The sequence below is a fragment of the Chiloscyllium plagiosum genome, chromosome 32 (genome assembly GCF_004010195.1).
Source record: "Chiloscyllium plagiosum isolate BGI_BamShark_2017 chromosome 32, ASM401019v2, whole genome shotgun sequence".
NCBI lineage: Eukaryota > Metazoa > Chordata > Chondrichthyes > Orectolobiformes > Hemiscylliidae > Chiloscyllium > Chiloscyllium plagiosum.
Window position 1 is genome coordinate 36,157,916 of NC_057741.1, and position 16,816 is coordinate 36,174,731.

Below are 16,816 nucleotides of genomic sequence, written 5' to 3' on the forward strand. Positions count from 1 at the left end.
ATTTTAAGGGATCTATGTACCTGCACACCAAGATCCCTCTGTTCCTCCACACTGCCAAGAATCCTGTCTTTAATCCTGTACTCAACTTTCAAGTTCGACCTTCCAAAATGCATCACTTCACAGTTATCCAGGTTGAAATCCATCTGCCACCTCTCAGCCCATCTCTGCATCCTGTCAATGTCCTGCTTCAGCCTACAACAGCCCTCTATACTGTCAATGACACCTCCAACCTTTGTGTCGTCTGCAAACTTGCTAACCCATCCTTCAATCCCCTCATCCAAGTCATTAATAAAAATTACAAAGAGTAGAGACCCAAGAACAGAGCCATGTGGAACATCCATGATATCTACAGGGTCCAATTAATGATCCAATGTTTACAATGCATCTTAGGAAAATGTATCCCCACAGCCTGGTGGATCAGATCTTGGAATTGTTCTGGTACGTGAGGAGGCCATTCAGCTATTTGCACCTTTTCTTCATTCATTCACAGGATGACAACCTCACTGGCTGGGCTAGCATTTATTGCCCAGAGGCCAGGTAAAAGTCAACCCCATTGCTGCAGGTCTGGAATCACACATAGACCAGATAAGGATGGCAGTTTCCTTCCCTAAAGGACATCAATGAACCAGATGGGATTTATCCCTGACAATCATAATGGATTCATGGTCATCTGTTGTGGTGGGACTCGAACCCGGTCCCTAGAATGTAATCTAGATTCCTAGATTAACAATGCAGTGAGAAGACCACTAGGCCATCACCTCCCCTGCACCAGCTCTATTGTTTAGTGTCAATCTTCAGTCTTTACCTTATTTCCCTTCACATCATGGGCGGCACGGTGGCACAGTGGTAGCACTGCTGCCTCACAGCGCCAGAGACCCGGGTTCAATTCCCGCCTCAGGCGACTGTCTGTGTGGAGTTTGCACATTCTCCCCGTGTCTGTGTGGGTTTCCTCTGGGTGCTCCGGTTTCCTCCCACAGTCCAAAAATGTGCAGATTAGGTGAATTGGCCACGCTAAATTGCCCGTAGTGTTAGGTGTAGGGTGGGTGCGCTTCGGTGGGTCGGTGTGGACTTGTTGGGCCGAAGGGCCTGTTTCCACACTGTAAGTAATCTAATCGTTACTATCCAAATAGTCATCCAAAACCCTCTCAAATGCTCAATTGAAACTGCTTCCATCATATTTCCAGACAGTGCAGCCCATCCCCTGCTTAAATGCTGTGTAAAAACGTTCTCTCACACTCACCCTTACTTTGTTCACACATCATTTTAAATCTCTATCCTCATGTTCTCGTTATTTTCACAAGTGGGAGCAGCTTCTCCCTATCTCCTCAATCCAGCCCACGTATTATTCTGAAAACATCAAACCATTCTCCCCTCTGCCATTGTCTCTCCAAGGAGAACATCTCAATTCTTCAATCTATCCTTGTGACTGAATTCCAGAAGGGGGGATTAAGAGGCAGGGGGCTGCATTCAGGTAAAAACAATGACTGCAGATGCTGGAAACCAGATTCTGGATTAGAGTGGTGCTGGAAGAGCACAGCAGTTCAGGCAGCATCCGAGAAGCAGTAAAATCGACGTTACGGGCAAAAGCCCTTCATCAGGAATACAGGTTGCCCAAAATGTCGATTTTACTGCTCCTCGGATGCTGCCTGAACCGCTGTGCTCTTCCAGCACCACTAATCCAGAAGGGGGCTGCATTTAATGTTACTAATTAGGGTCTCACCAATCGGTGAGATGATTGATGGGGAGCCAGCATTAGTTCTATAGAGGAGTCATCCTTCTGCTCTTTCCACTGGCCTAGGTGCCACCCTCCTCTCAACTTGGTGTCCCCCATCTTGCTCCGTAATCCTGTGCCTTTGGTGGGCTTGTTTCCTCTTCTTCTGTCCCTTGAAACTGAAGGTGATGGCTGACCAAGGAGGAGCTGTGAGTCTTGAGGAGAGGAAAAGGTCCAACATTGGATCAAACCGCCTTACCACAGATGGGGGCAGATGGTCATAGAGTCATAGAGATGTACAGCACGGAAACAGACCCTTCAGTCCAACTCATCCATAGACTCTACGACTCTACGACCTGATCAGGTCCTGGGGATTTATCTATTTTAATGTGTTTCAAGACATACAGAACTTCCTCTTCTAATATGGACATTTTTCAAGATGTCACCATCTATTTCCCTATATTCTTTATCTTCCATATCCTTCTCCACAGTAAATATTGATGCAAAATACTCGTTTAATATCTCCCCCATCTCCTGTGGCTCCACACAAAGGCCACCTTGCTGATCTTTGAGGGGCCCTATTCTCTCCCAGATTACCCTTTTGTTCTTAATGTAAAAACCCTTTGGATTCTCCTTTAACTCTATTTGCCAAAGCTGTTTCATGCTCCCTTTTTGCCCTCCTGATTTCCCTCTTAAGTATACTCCGCCTCAGGCGACTGACTGTGTGGAGTTTGCACGTTCTCCCCGTGTCTGCGTGGGTTTCCTCCAGGTGCTCCGGTTTCCTCCCACAGTCCAAAAATGTGCAGGTTAGGCGAATTGACCATGCTAAATTGCCCGTAGTGTTAGGGCAGGGGTAAATGTAGGGGAATGGGTCTGGGTGGGTTGCGCTTTGGCGGGTCGGTGTGGACTTGTTGGGCCGAAGGGCCTGTTACCGCACTGTAAGTAATCTAAATCTAAATCTAAAATCTAAATCTAAATCTATACTCCTGCTGCCTTTATACTCTTCTAAGGATTCACTCGATCTATCCTGTCTGTGACATATGCTTCCTTCTTTTCATAAACCAAACCCTCAGTTTCTTCCGTCATCCAGCATTCCCTATACCTACCAGCCTTTCCTTTCACCCTAACAGGAATATACTTTCTCTGGATTCTCGTTATCTTATTTATGAAGGCTTCCCACTTTCCAACCGTCCCTTTACCTGCGAATATCTGCCCCCAATCAGCTTTTGAAAGCTCTTGCCATAAGATGGTGTTTGGAGAAGTGAGAAGGAAGATACATTTCCTGCTGTAAGTGCCCACGTAGCCAATAGAAGGCCCTCCTCAGGATTCAGGACAGGAGTGACAGAAGTCTCACCCCATCAAGACTTGCTGAACCTATCAGAATCAGCCATTCCCAATTGCTCATTACTGCCATTGAAAGTGATGGCTGCTGTTGGTAGTGTACCCACTAGGGTCCCAGGGTCACTGAGGGACCAGCGCTAAAGTTCAGCAAGTATTGGATGGGTCAGAGGGTGGGGAGGGAAACCCTAATTGATGGTGGCAGGCCAATCGGAGATAAGGGCAACTGGATGATTCTCCCTGCCAGCCCTTGCCTCTACCACCCCACTTCTTGATGCTGTTCTCCTCATCATCATTCTTTGCTGGTGATGAATACCTCCCCCCCCCACCCATCTTGCCCCCAAGGGTCATTTGCAAACCCAACAAAGTATCAAGGAACACTTGCTCAACAATAAGCTGCTCACTGACAATCAGTTAAGGTTTTGTCAGGCCTACCCAGCTTGTTAAAGTCTTTATCCAAAAATGGACTAAGCAGCTGAATTCCAAAGTTGAATCAAAGGTCCTTGACATCAAGGCCATATTTGACTGAGTCTGGCATCAAGGAGCCCTAACAAAATTGGAGTCAATGTGAATCAGGGAACTCACTCTGCTGGTTGGAATCATAGCTTGTATAAAGGAGGATGGTTGTGATTGTCACCTCAGCTCCAGAACATCTCTGCAGGAGGTTCACAGGGTAATGACCAAGGCCAAACAACCTCATTCACTTCATCAATGACCTTTATCATAAGGTCAGAAGTGGGGATGTTTGCTGTTGATTGCACCTTTTGTGACTCCTCAGATACTGAAGCAGTCCATGTCCAAGTGCAGCAAGACCTGGACAATATCCAGTAACATCTGAACCAAGCAATGAGCACCTCCAACAAGGGGAAATCTGACAATCTTCACTTGACATTTGATAGCGTTCACATCTCTGAAAATCCTGCTATCAACATCCTGAGGCATTCATTCGAAACTGAAATAAACCAGATGTATAAATCTTGTGACTATAAGAGCAGGTCAGAGGCTAGGAACCCTGCAGCGAGTAACTCACCTCTTGTCTCTCCAAAACCTGAAGAGCATCTACATGGCACAAGTCAGGAGCTTATACTTGCCTCAATGAGTGCAGCTCCAACAACACTCAAGAAGCTTGATAGCACCTCGGATAAAGCAATCTGCTGGATCAGTGTATTATCCACCTTCTTCAACATTTACTCCTTCCAGCACTGATGTTCAGTGACAGCAGGGTGTACCATCTACATGTTGCACTATAACAACTCACTAAGGCTCCTTGAACAGCACATTCCAAATGTATAACTTCCAGAAGGTCAAGAGCAGCAGATCCATGAGTAAACCACCCCTCTGCATGCTTCCCCCCAAGCCAGTCACCACCCTGTATCCACATCCCTTCAGGGTCACTGCATTGAATCTCTAGATCACTCTCCCGTTCAATGCTGTGGGTGTCCCTACATCCCAGGGACTGCAGATATCCAAAAGGCACTTCAACACCACCTTCCCCAAGAAAGTTACTGACTGCAGCAAATGCTAGCCTAGCCAGCAATGCCCACACACAATAAAAGAGTACGTTTTGAAAAAAAGAACTCATAACTCATATCACATGGAGATCCTCGAACACGTTATACATGCAGGAAGACTGGAGCCTATTTCTTACCGGAAGGATTGACGCTGATAGTTACAGAGGCAGCTCAACAACACTAAACAAAAACAGAAATTGCTGGCAATACTCAGCAGGTCTGGCAGCATCTAAAGCAGAGTTAGCGTTTCAAGTCCAGAATCTCTTCATCAGAACTGTTCCTAGATACCTGAATGGAAGAGAAAGAGTTTATTGAATGAGCCAGAGGATGAGATGGAACTGGGAGGCAGGATAGCTCTGAGCCAGTGTGATGGAGAGAGAGAGAGAGAGAGAGAGAGATGGAGAAAGTGCTGTGCATCACCACATGCACAGAGTGTGGATCTCGGAATGCAGCTGTCTCAGGAGAATTGTAAATCATGGAGATACCTGTGATCCTGAAAACACAAAAACACAAAGGATAAAACTATGGTCAGAATCTGTGCGAGGTGAGTCTGAGCTGGAAGCAATCACTGAGGAAGGAGATGTGGCTGTGGAAACTAATTTTGGCAAAGATCTTGCTGAAATTCTAGGAGATTAAACAGAAGTAATGATAGCGAGCAAAAAGAAAGGTTGGAAGGGAAATCCTGTTAGAGAGAGGAGCAGAACGTCTTCAAGGTGGGCATAACTGGAAGAGATGTGGCAGTGAGTTAAACATGAAAATAAAACAAAGAACTGATACTAGAGTCCTGTTGAAGAGTCACTGGACTCGAAAAGTTAACTCTGCTTTCTCTCCACAAATGCAGCCAGACCTGCTGTGTCTCAGCAGCCGCTTCTGTTTTCTTTCAACAACATTAAAGATTGACTTTTACTCGAACCGTAACAATGGGCTCATCCACTGTTCCCAAGTTTGGAAGAACGTGGACATCTAATGAACACCGCATGGGACTTAGACAGTGACAGTGCAGCTGCACAGCCTCCTCCTGTTCTGACTGTAGATCACCAGCCCTTTGTACAACTTCCCCTGCTCTTCAATATTCAGTGCAATGAACAGTAGGCAGGGTCTGCTAAGGACTTGCAATTCATCAGATTACTGCCCAGACAGTGATAACAGAAATCTCCTCCGAAGCCTTTTACGGGCACAGCAATTCAAGGGCTTAGCATTAAGTGATATAGACAATAAGTGGTATAAATCAATAACCGAGTCCAGAATTACAAGTCAATATTTCATATCAGTGCAGCAAGTCAATTGTCTACTGTAGTTTTGTATGACAACAATCTAGACTGAGCACTAATCAATAGTCTAGTGTAGACAATGATGGAAGAATCTTAAGATACTGTGAGACAGATAGAAGACTTTTGCATTTGGATGATAATTGATATGAAATTTGTTTGCTATTTTGATGGAGAAGCTGCCCTGGTGAATTTAAATGGGACAATGTCTGTGTTGAAATGGAAGGCAAAAGGAGTTCACTACGAAAGTATCTCAGTTCTGCAAATGAATACTGAAAAGGGTCGAATCAGGGTCATGGGCATGCGAAAATAATATTTCAGGGAGCGAAGAGACACTGTGAGATTAGTGAAGCCAACATTTACCTGGGCATAGCGTGGTGCAGGCAATTTTCTGGACGCTCTGTCCCTCGCAGAATGCTCCTCCGTTGAGTGGCGCAGGGTTGGTGCAGGTCCGTGTGCGTTTCTGGTAACCCCTTCCACAGCGACTGTTGCAGACAGACCACTCTGTCCACACTGACCACCCGCCATTAACTGGGGGCAGGAGAGAAAGCAATAGGGTGAGACGTCCTATAGGCAGTGCCCTGCACAGACCAGGAAACCAGCTCCCAGAACACCAATTCAACGCACACTGACCCAACTTGATCCCACACTACAACATCCAAACTCGATTACAGTTCGCATGATGGACATTATAACGCTGTTAATAAATTTATGTCACATGAAAGTTAGTACAAAGAAGGGTATGTAGGTTAGCCTGATCTTAGAGTAGGATAAAAGGCCAGCACAACATTGAGGGCCAAAGGGCCTGTACTGTGCTGTACTGTTCAATGTTCTAAATCACATTTTTCAAACAGTGCTGACTATAATCATTTGAGTGACTTAATTTTGTCAGGAACTCATACTAAAATATTTAAGAAGAAAAAGAATAACACCTTCTTTGACCTCTCGGCATCCCAAGACACTACTCAGAATTTATTTCACTTTAAGAGTAGACGCTGTTACAATGTGTGCAATGTGGTAGCTACTTTGCCCACAGGTAGTTCCCACAAACAATGAAGATAACTGGCCAGATAACATCTTTGTTATTGAGGTTATTTGAGAGATAAATATTGGAGCAGGATAACAGAGAGGCCTGGCCTGATATACTTTAAACTGATGCCATGCCGTCTTTGGAAGCCACTTGGGAACAATTATAACATCCCATACCTAAGAGAAAGAACTGTGGATGCTGGAAATCTGAAACATAAATGGAAATTGCTGGAGAAACTCAGCAGGTCTGGCAGGATCTGTGGAGAGAGAAACAAAGTTAATGTTTAAGGTTCAGTGATCCTCATTCAGAGCAGGGTCACTGGACCCGAAACGTTGACGCTGAACATGAGCCTGATCAAGCACTTCAGAGGTAGAACAAGGAGAAAGCCATTCATTCCTCTTGAGGACTCCCTTATCTCTCAATTAAATTATGTTTGGTGTGTACATCAGTTCCCCACTTTTGCAATGCACACTTTCATATGGTTCAGAATAATAATCAATAAAGAATAAAGGGGCGCCAATTCAAGACTGAAATGAGGAAGAATTTCTTCTCTCAGAGGATGGAGAGTCTTTGGAACTCCTTGCCACAGACAGCTGATGGGGGCAGAATCTCTGTGTATATTTAAGGCTGGGGTAGATAGATTCTTCATCAGTTGGGAAGCAAGTGTTACAAGGAAGGGCAGGAAAATGGACATGAGGGATATCAGATCAGCCAAGATCATATTGAATAGTACAGTAGGCTTGAGGGGTCAAACATTCTGTTTCTGCCCTATTTTATATGGTTTTTTTTACAGTCTATAGTTACTGAATAAACATGTATCCATCTTAATTGTAAAGGTCTAATTAACCCCAGAATCTATGGTGTTTTAGGGGTGAGAATTCCAGATTTCTTCTCTCATTTGTCTGGTAACACTTCAATCAATCAATCAATCAATCTGACGTGATCTTTCCCAATTGGGCTATCCCTGGCATCTGCCTAAACACAGATCCAATCTCTTTTGAAGATTACAACTGAATCTATTGCAACCATCCTTACAGGGAGTGCGTCTCAGATCTCTCTCCCCCAGCCTACTCCTGATTCTTTTGGATATAAATCGTAAATCTGCCTCCTTTAGTTTTATTGACCCTCCTGGTTTAGCTCCTGAACACCCCAGTTCTAATTTTCATATTATGTCCCTTTGCTTGTGACTAATTTCACTATTTAACATAAATTTCTCTGTAGCTGCCTTTTCAAATCAGTTTAATGTGGTAGACCTCAATCTTATCACCTCTCAATCTTGTGTACTCCTGGGATTAGAAGCCGGGTTTATATAAACTGTCCTTGTAATTTGACACTTGAACCCCCGTATTATTCTGGTGAATGCTTATTGCACTCCCTCCAAGATTAAAGTATCTCTCCTGAGTTGAGAACTGAACTCGATGGGTCCTGATCAAGTCTCCATTCAATTTTGAATTTCAGTTCTCTCGAGAGAAAGGCCAATGTTCTATTAGCCTGCTTAATTGCTTTTTTGTACCTGTCTGCTCTGTTAAATGACTAATGTATGCAGGCTCCCAAAGCTCCACACTCCTAGTTTCTCAACATTTGAAAACTTGATGTAATGCCATGGATATTGAATTACATTCAAGGTGTTTTGTCCCCTGCCTCTTAACATGTTTTCACAGTGTCACTGCGCCAGACAAAAAATACTCGGCAATGAATAATTATAGAATCTTAGAATTATAGATATCTACAGCACAGAAAAAGGACCTTTGACCCATTGAGTCTACGTCAATTAAAACAACTAAACTATTCTAATCCTGTTTTCCAGACTTGGCCCATAGCCTTGGCATTGCAACTGTGCATCTTAAACATAATGAGGATTTCTGATTCTATCACCCATACAGGCAGCAAGTTCCAAATCCCAGCACATTCTTGGTTCAAAAGCTTTTCCTTCTACTTTCTCTGTATCTTCTGCCCCTTACTCTAAATCTTTGCTGCCCTCCCCCCCCTCCCTCTCCTAGTCATTGATCCTGCCGACAAGGGGAACATTTCTTCCTGTCCACCTTGTGTATGCCCTTCATAATTCTCAGTCTTCGCTGGTCTAAGGTAAACAACCCTTTGTCTGTCTGATCTCTCTTCCATCTAACCTTACAACACAAAAGGCCATTCAGGCCAAAATGCCCAGTCTGGATCTTCCGAACATTTCAATCAATCAATCAATCTCACGTGCTCTTTCCCAATTGGGCTATCCATGGCATATTCCTAAACACAGATCCAATCTCTTTTGAAAGTTACAATTGGACCTATTGCAACCACTCTTTCAGGGAGTCGGTCCCAGATCTCTCCCCTAGTCTACTCCTGATTCTTTTGGATATAAATCGTAAATCTGCCCCCTTTACTTTTACTGACCTTCCTGCCTCTGGAAACAGCTCCACCTGATCAACCCTATCAGAACCTTTCCTAATTTCAGGCATTTTGGTTAAATCTCTTAGAATCTTTATTGTAAAAATGAACAGGGCAATGATGGTGACTGCTCCTGACATCAAGTGTTGCCCTTGACAATTTTCTTCAGGGCAAGCAGGAACAGTCAATAAATGCTGGTTTAGCCCAAAGTCCATGATTGAATGAAAAAACAGCGAACAATCCCAGCTTCCTAGGTCTTGCCTCCAGATCAGGAGGTGAAAGACTGTGCCATCAGCTTCAGAATATCTTGAACCACCCTTGTTCATGGGGGAACAGAATGAAAATGTAAAACAATTTTCAAATCAATGTTTCAGTCTCAAGCAGGGAAGATTGTGGACCCAGACCAGAAAGATGTAATAGGGAATCCTGAGGAGTCTACCAGGATATGACTGAGGGAATTAACTCACAGGGACAGAGGATAAAAGTCTGGCGCAGGGAAGATGAAGAGATGCCACTGTCAATAATGTTTTCAAGTTCAAAGAGTAAAAACTTTCATTGGATAAGTGGGTCAAAAATATGGAGGTCATAAATTAATAAACCCACGGAACAAAATTGAGAAAGGAGATGAGGAGTTTTTGTTAATCACATGCTGGGTCTGGAATGCTGTAGCTGAAAAGATTATTTAAATTGATGTCTTAAACAGTTCTAAAAAGAAGTTAAACAATGTGAGCAAAAGAGATATCAATTTGAAGCTCTTCATCTTGCTCTCAACAGGACAGAAATGTAAGAAAAACCAAATTTGGAAAGGAAGCAGCATTTGAAACATACAAGATTCCTAGGGGGACTTGTCAGGGTAGATGCTGGGAGGATGCTTCCACTTGTGGGAGAGTCTAGTGACCAATGGCATCATCTCAGAATAAAGGGTCACCCATTTATGACGGAGTTGAGGAGGAATTTCTTCTCTCAGAGATTAGTGAATCTGTGGAATTCTTTGCAGCAAATGGCTGATGAGGCTGAGTCATTAAGTGTGTTCAAGGCTGAGATAGATTTTTAATCAGTAAGGGAATCAAGGATTATGGGGACCAGGCAGGAAAGTGGAGTTGAGGATTATCATTAATGATGAAGTAGAATTGATGGGCTGAGTGGACTACTACTATGTCTTATGGTCTTATGGAGAAGAGGGTGCTGATTGGTTGAACAATTTTGGTGTAGGGATGCAGCAGGGACTGTAACCATCTTAGTTAACTGATTAAATTCTGACCAGGCCAGTTGATTCTGAATGGTCAGAACATTGAGGTAAAAACAATGACTGCAGATGCTGGAAACCAGATTCTGGATCAGTGGTGCTGCCCTGAAGCTCTTCAACCATGTCCTGAAATAAACTCGCTATCACAGCCACATTTGCTTCCTCAGTGCCTGTCTTCGTAACCAACTCATCCCACACGGACTCCGGACCACCTTTAAACCAGCAGAGTTCGGACCCGAACAGGACAAACAGTACAGATTACAGATTCAAAAACACCAGCAACGGTTCTCCATCAAGATCCTCCGCTCCACGCTTGCAGCAATGCGCCGGTACCTAACCTCTCTACAGTCTGCCCTGCCTCAGCTGAGGGCCACACTCTCTCAGAATTGCAAAGGACCCACTCTGTACTACATCCTCAGGAGAATTCATACTCTCAACAAACAGTATTTCAATGGTCAGAACATTGCCAAGGGAAACAAAAGACATTAACAGTACTGCATACCTCTCCTCAGTGACAAAGGCTCACTGTGTGGATATACTCTTGCTACCTACAAAGAACAGGGTCGAGAGTGTGGTGAAGAGCTTATGCCTGAAGTATCGATTCTTCTGCTCCTCGGATGCTGCCTGACCTGCTGTGCTTTTCCAGCACCACACTCTTGACTCTGATCCCCAGCATCTGCAGTCCTCAATTTCTCCTACAGAGAATAGGGCCCAGTATCAATAAATGCAGCTTCTGACAAAGTAATGGTCATGGATTGCTTACCAGCATAATCATTAGCTGGATTGTTTGGTGTTGACATTTCGCATGCTAACATGAGGAAGGGTCACTGCACCCAAATTGTTAACTCTTGATTTCTCTCCACTGATGATGCCTGACTTGCTGAACTTTTCCAGTAATTTATGGGTTTTTTTTGTTTCTGATTTTCAGCATCTGCAGTTCTTAGGGATTTTATTTGGGATTATTCAGTTGTTGTTTTCCAACAGCAGGAGTTGAACAGTGATTCTGGGATGAGGATCGTACATGGGTTGTGGCCAGTAAATAAAGATGTGGGACTAATCATGCGCATTCTATCAAAGAGATAGCATAGACATAAATGACCAAATGGTGGTCGTGCCAGTAATTTCTATGATACTCTAACACTACCCAAAGAAGAAGCTGATATCTTCAATTTTCCACCTCAAGGTTTTTCCAGGTCACTGCAGGGGACATTTGTGGTAACTCTCAGTTTGTGCTTGCTGCTTTGGCAGGGATGGGCACAAATTAATTACAACAGCAGGGTTAAGAGGGTCGCTTCCCCACTGAAGGGACATTCATGGAGGCATTCACACACACTGGGTAATGCATATATAGGAGTATCACCTGCAATAAATAAGGCAGAGAAATGATGATGTGCAGAATAATGAAGGCATGGGAAATTATCTGTTAAACCAGTAGGGTGAATTGAAAAGTGGAATCTGTGTGTCACTGTTATTTATAGTCTGCTTTTCAGTTCTCAGCTCGTGAAGTCATTACACATAAAGTGTTCTTCGAGTAGTTATTGCTCCTAAGAGATTAAACTCAAATCATACACTACCAGTAACCGGATTATTTTAACAAGACAACATGTAACATTTTACTACTTTCACAGCTGTCTCTTCAAAACTGAGGAAACTATGGAAATCAGCAAACACAGCTCTGTAAAATAGGAGCAAGTGTCATAAATTACAAGTTTAGAAGACCTTTTAATCCATTTTCTAAATAACTCCAATTTGGCGCAATAAAATGTCTCCAACCGTCAGCTGCTTTTGGTCTATGACACTAAATTATCTCCAGACTAAACTGTCAACTGGTGAAATTTTCTATGTGAAAATTCACCAAAGTCTGATGAATATATCTTCAGTGAAGGATTAGATTTGTGACGAGACATGGCAGGATTGAGACAATTTAATTTGCAACTGATTAGCTCAATGAAATTGAGACGATCATTTAATTGAAGGATTGAAGACAGTATAATTAAGTGAAATTTAATCACACAGATTCCAAAGTAAAAACATCTTCCTTTATAATGCACTTAAGATGTTTTGAACAGGGCGCACAATTTCAGTAACGTCCCCCAAGATCCATTTTCTTATTAAAGCCTTCTGACATAATGGCTAATTCCTCACCTCCTCATTACCTACTGCCTCACTGTCTTGTACTCATTAGCCTTGAATGTTGTCACTGCCATGGTTTCAGAGTGTCTCAGATGAGGTTTGGCCATTTGACATGCAGCATTCAGACTTAACCACAAATCCCTCTGTCCGTGCTCCCCATGAACCAAGCTCCAAGCACCAGGCAGGTAGCTTTACTGCTTTACAGATACGTCAGAGGAGCTGAAGGTTCATTGACCAAATCACAAACCAAATTTCTGGAGTGGAGCCCAAAGGCAGACTTGTGTCTGAATGTGTCATCTATGCAACAACTCCTGTAAGCAAGCCAGTGTCAAATGTATTGCTTTGTATCAGAGCAGATTAAGGGCAGGGAGAGTTGGGTTCTCTAGGCGGAGGTGAGCACTGCAGATGCTGGAGATTAGAGTCAAGATTAGAGTGGTGCTGGAAAACACAGCAGGTCAGGCAGCATCCGAGGAGCAGGAAAATCGACGTTTTGGGCAAAAGCCCTTCCTCAAGAGTGAGATTTGGGTTCTCTGCGGAGTGTATCCAGGTGAAAATAATTAGCACAATACATGATGTGGAGGTGCCGATGTTGGACTGGACTGGGTTGGACAATGTCAAAAATCTATATTTCAGGCAAAAACCCTTCATCAGAGAGCTTTTGCCTGAAACATCGATTCTCCTGCTCCTAGGATGCTGCCTGACCTGCTGTGCTTTTCCAGCACGGCACTCTCAGCTGTAATCTCCAACATCTGCAGTTTTCGCTTTAGCCAAGGTTAAAAATCACCTGATATCAGGTTATAGTCCAACTGGTTTATTTGAAAACACTGGCTTTTGGAGTGCTGCTCCTCCTCACTAGCAGCTGACGAAGGAGCGGTGCTCTGAAAGCTAGTGTTTTCAAATAAACCTGTTGGACTATAACTTGGTGCTGTGTGGTTTTTGACGTTAGCGCAACACTTGCAGCAATTTTGACACAGAATTGTCCACTTCAGGTTCTCTTTGTGAGGCAAGTTAGAATGAGAGGCCACAGTTTCAGAATAAGGGATGGCAAAATTAAACCAGAGATGACGAGGAATTACTTCTCCTAAAGGAAGTAATGAATCTGTGTAATTCACACCTCCCCAGAATGCGGTGGATGTTGGAACACTGAATAAATTTAAGGAGGAGATTTTTAATGAGTAATGAGTTGAAGGGTATTGGAGAGCGAGCAGGAAAGTGGAGATTTGATCAGTCATGATTGTATTAAAGGGCGGAGCAGGTCAAGGGGCTGAATGGCCTACTCCGAGTTCATATACTTTTATGTAAACCATCATCTTGGGAGATAGAAGGTTGCCATAATTTTCATTAGTCTGCCTTTTTACTCCCATTGTTCTTCATTCAATGTGCTGCATATGATAATGTAAAATCGCATATCTGTCAATGGTCACCAAGATGGGAAGAGTGCACTCTCACTCTCTTTCTCTCTCTCTCGCTCTAGTTCCACAACTGTGCAGGTCACAGCATCAATTTAATTGCTTTACCCCATTTCCAATATTGCCAATCATATCCTTTCTCTATAATAGATTTACAACGAAAAGATCCATTAATCAATTTTTTTATAAATCCAATCCTATTAAAATATATTCACTAAAAATGCAAGAACTGGAAAATGGACATGGTCAGGCATGTAAAAGGATAACTGGTTTGTCCTTCTAAAGGACCCAAAGCACATTCTCAAACACACACTTCGAGTAAGGGAAAATAAAATGGATTTCTCTCTGCAGCAATTCAATTTCAGAAAAGAAACATTTCAGATCAATAAGTCTAAATTCTGGAAGCTTAAAAGGGTAACACTTGAAATCTTCAGATGGATATTGGTCTGAGGGTTTGACAACTGTAGACGCATGGCACCGAACATAAGCAGTTGTCTCTGGCATCTTAGCAGATGCCACTTGCTCAGGAAGTACAGAGTTGTGAGGTTTTCCAGTCATGTTTCAACTGGACTATCAGATTTCACATTGCATTCACCAACAGAACTTCAGAAACAGGCGGTATAAGCTGGGCAGCTTGTTCTGTAGCAGGCTCTCTCCCTAAATGAAACATGTCACAGTTTTTTGAGGAAGTGATGAAGACAATTGATGAGGATGGGGCAGTGGATGTTGTCTACATGGACTTTACCAAAGCATTTGACAAGGTCCTTCATGATAGGCTGGTCCTGAAGACTAAGCCACATGGGATCCATGATGAGTCGACAAGTTGGATTCAAAATTCGCTTGGTCATTGATCAAGATTGAAGGGTAGTTGAGGTGGGGTGTTTTTCTGACTAGAGGTCTGTGACCATAGGTGTTCTGCAAGAATCACTACTGGCACCTCTGCTGTATATTACATAAATCATTTGGATGTAAATGTAGATGGTCTGATCAGTAAATTTGCAGATAACACAACAATTGGGGGAGTTGTGGTGAAGTAGGCAGGTTATCAAAGGATATAGCAGGATAGAAATCAGTTGGAAAGTTGGATGGAGAAATGGCAGATGGAGTTTAATCCAGACTAGCGTGAGGTGATGCATTTTGGGAGGTCAAATGTAAGAGGAAAGTACATAGCAAATCGTAGGACCCTTCAGAACATTGATGTCAAGAGGGATCTTGGAGTTCAAGTCCATAGTTCAGTGAAAGTGGCAACACCAATGGATAAGTTGGGAAAGAAAGCATATATCATGCTTGCCTTCATTGGTCGGGGCATTGAGTATAAAATCTGGCAAATCGCATTGCAATTGTAAAGACCTGAGTTGGAACATATTTGGAATATTGTGCACAGTTCCTGTCACCGCACTACTGGAAGGATGTGGAGACTTTGGAGAGGGTGTGAAAGAGTTTACCAGGATATTGCCAGGATTGAGTGTATTCACTATAAGGAGAGGTTGGACAAACTTGGATTATTTTTGCGAGAGCATCCGAGGCTGAGGAGTGACCTAATAGAAGCATATACAATTATGGGAGGTGTAGATAGGGTGGATAGTCAAAGTTTTTTTTCCCAGGGTGGAAATGCTAAATACTTGGGACATAGGTTTCAGGTGAGAGAGGTAAAGTTTAAAGGAGATGTGCAAGATATTTTTTTTTTCCACACAGAGGATGCTATGTGCCTGGAAAGCACTGTCAAGGGAGCTGATACAATAGCAATACTGAAGAGACATCTGGACAGACACATGAACAGGCAGAGAACAGAGAGACACGGACCATTGCAGGCAGATGGGATTAGTTCAGAATGGCATCATGGTCTGCACAGACATGAGGGTCGAAGGGCCAGTTCCTGTGCTGTACTGTTCTATGTTTTCTATATACAAGCCAGCAACACACTGCTCAAACAGAACAGCCATAACACTCAGCTCACAATAACAGTCAGGTATCTTCCCTGAAGTAAGTTTAAATTCAAGAACTCAGGCCCCAGCCCAGCAATGATCTAGAATCATGTGGCTTCCAAGGATGAATTTGTTAAAAGAAATGTAATAATGTCTTTTCACAAATGTTTTAAAAGCTAACCTAGCTATCTCCACAATCCTTCAAAAATGAACAAACCTGCAGCCGTGGTAATAAACCCATGGATCAGTGTAAAATGCAAACACTTACCATAGACGATCACGGTCGCTGTGGTGCTTCTCCGTCTGGCCACAATGTTTTTGGCAACACAGGTGTAGTTTGCGGTGTCAGACAGCCGAGCCTGTTTGATGATGAGGTTATGGTCGATTGTCAGGTAAAAGTTCCGGTCCTGGATTGGATCGATAACCTCATCGTTCTTCAGCCATTCCACCTTGAATTGAAGAGATGAGATTGCACTTTGACAACTTGTAAACCATGAATCCCCCACCCCCTTCGAGAACCAATCTAATCAGGCACAGCACGACTGGATCAATCCAAACATACTCACAACGTCATCCACAACTGCTGCCTCAATCCAAGTCTGGTATTAGTGAGGAGATGCAGAACAGGATCATTCAATGGAAAGGATTTGCAAGGATGAATCCTACATAGACTGGAGTTGGTTCATGTCGGTTTAATGAGGAGTAAGGGTGATTCTGTAAACCTCAGCATTTCTAGGTAAAGACGATGGGCAAGGAAAAAAATTTATTCAGAATTTCTAATCCTGTTTATGATGGAGTAGAAAGAGCATGAACTCTTTGTGAGCACAAGATTTGGACCCTAAGATTTCCACAGCGAAAGTGTT

At 43.2% G+C, this 16,816-nt stretch overlaps 1 protein-coding gene across 5 annotated transcripts in view; it reads right to left on the bottom strand.

Moving 5' to 3' along the window:
- The window catches only part of LOC122539499 (netrin receptor UNC5C-like), a 395,240-nt gene that overhangs the window by 67,435 nt on the left and 310,989 nt on the right, over positions 1 to 16,816 (bottom strand). For all 5 annotated transcript variants that reach the window (XM_043674426.1, XM_043674429.1, XM_043674428.1 and 2 more), the window contains exons 5-6: positions 16,222 to 16,402; positions 6,192 to 6,359 (exon numbers count right to left, since the gene is read on the bottom strand). In XM_043674426.1, coding sequence (XP_043530361.1) covers positions 6,192 to 6,359; positions 16,222 to 16,402 — 349 coding nt within the window. The remainder of the gene's footprint in view (positions 1 to 6,191; positions 6,360 to 16,221; positions 16,403 to 16,816) is intronic.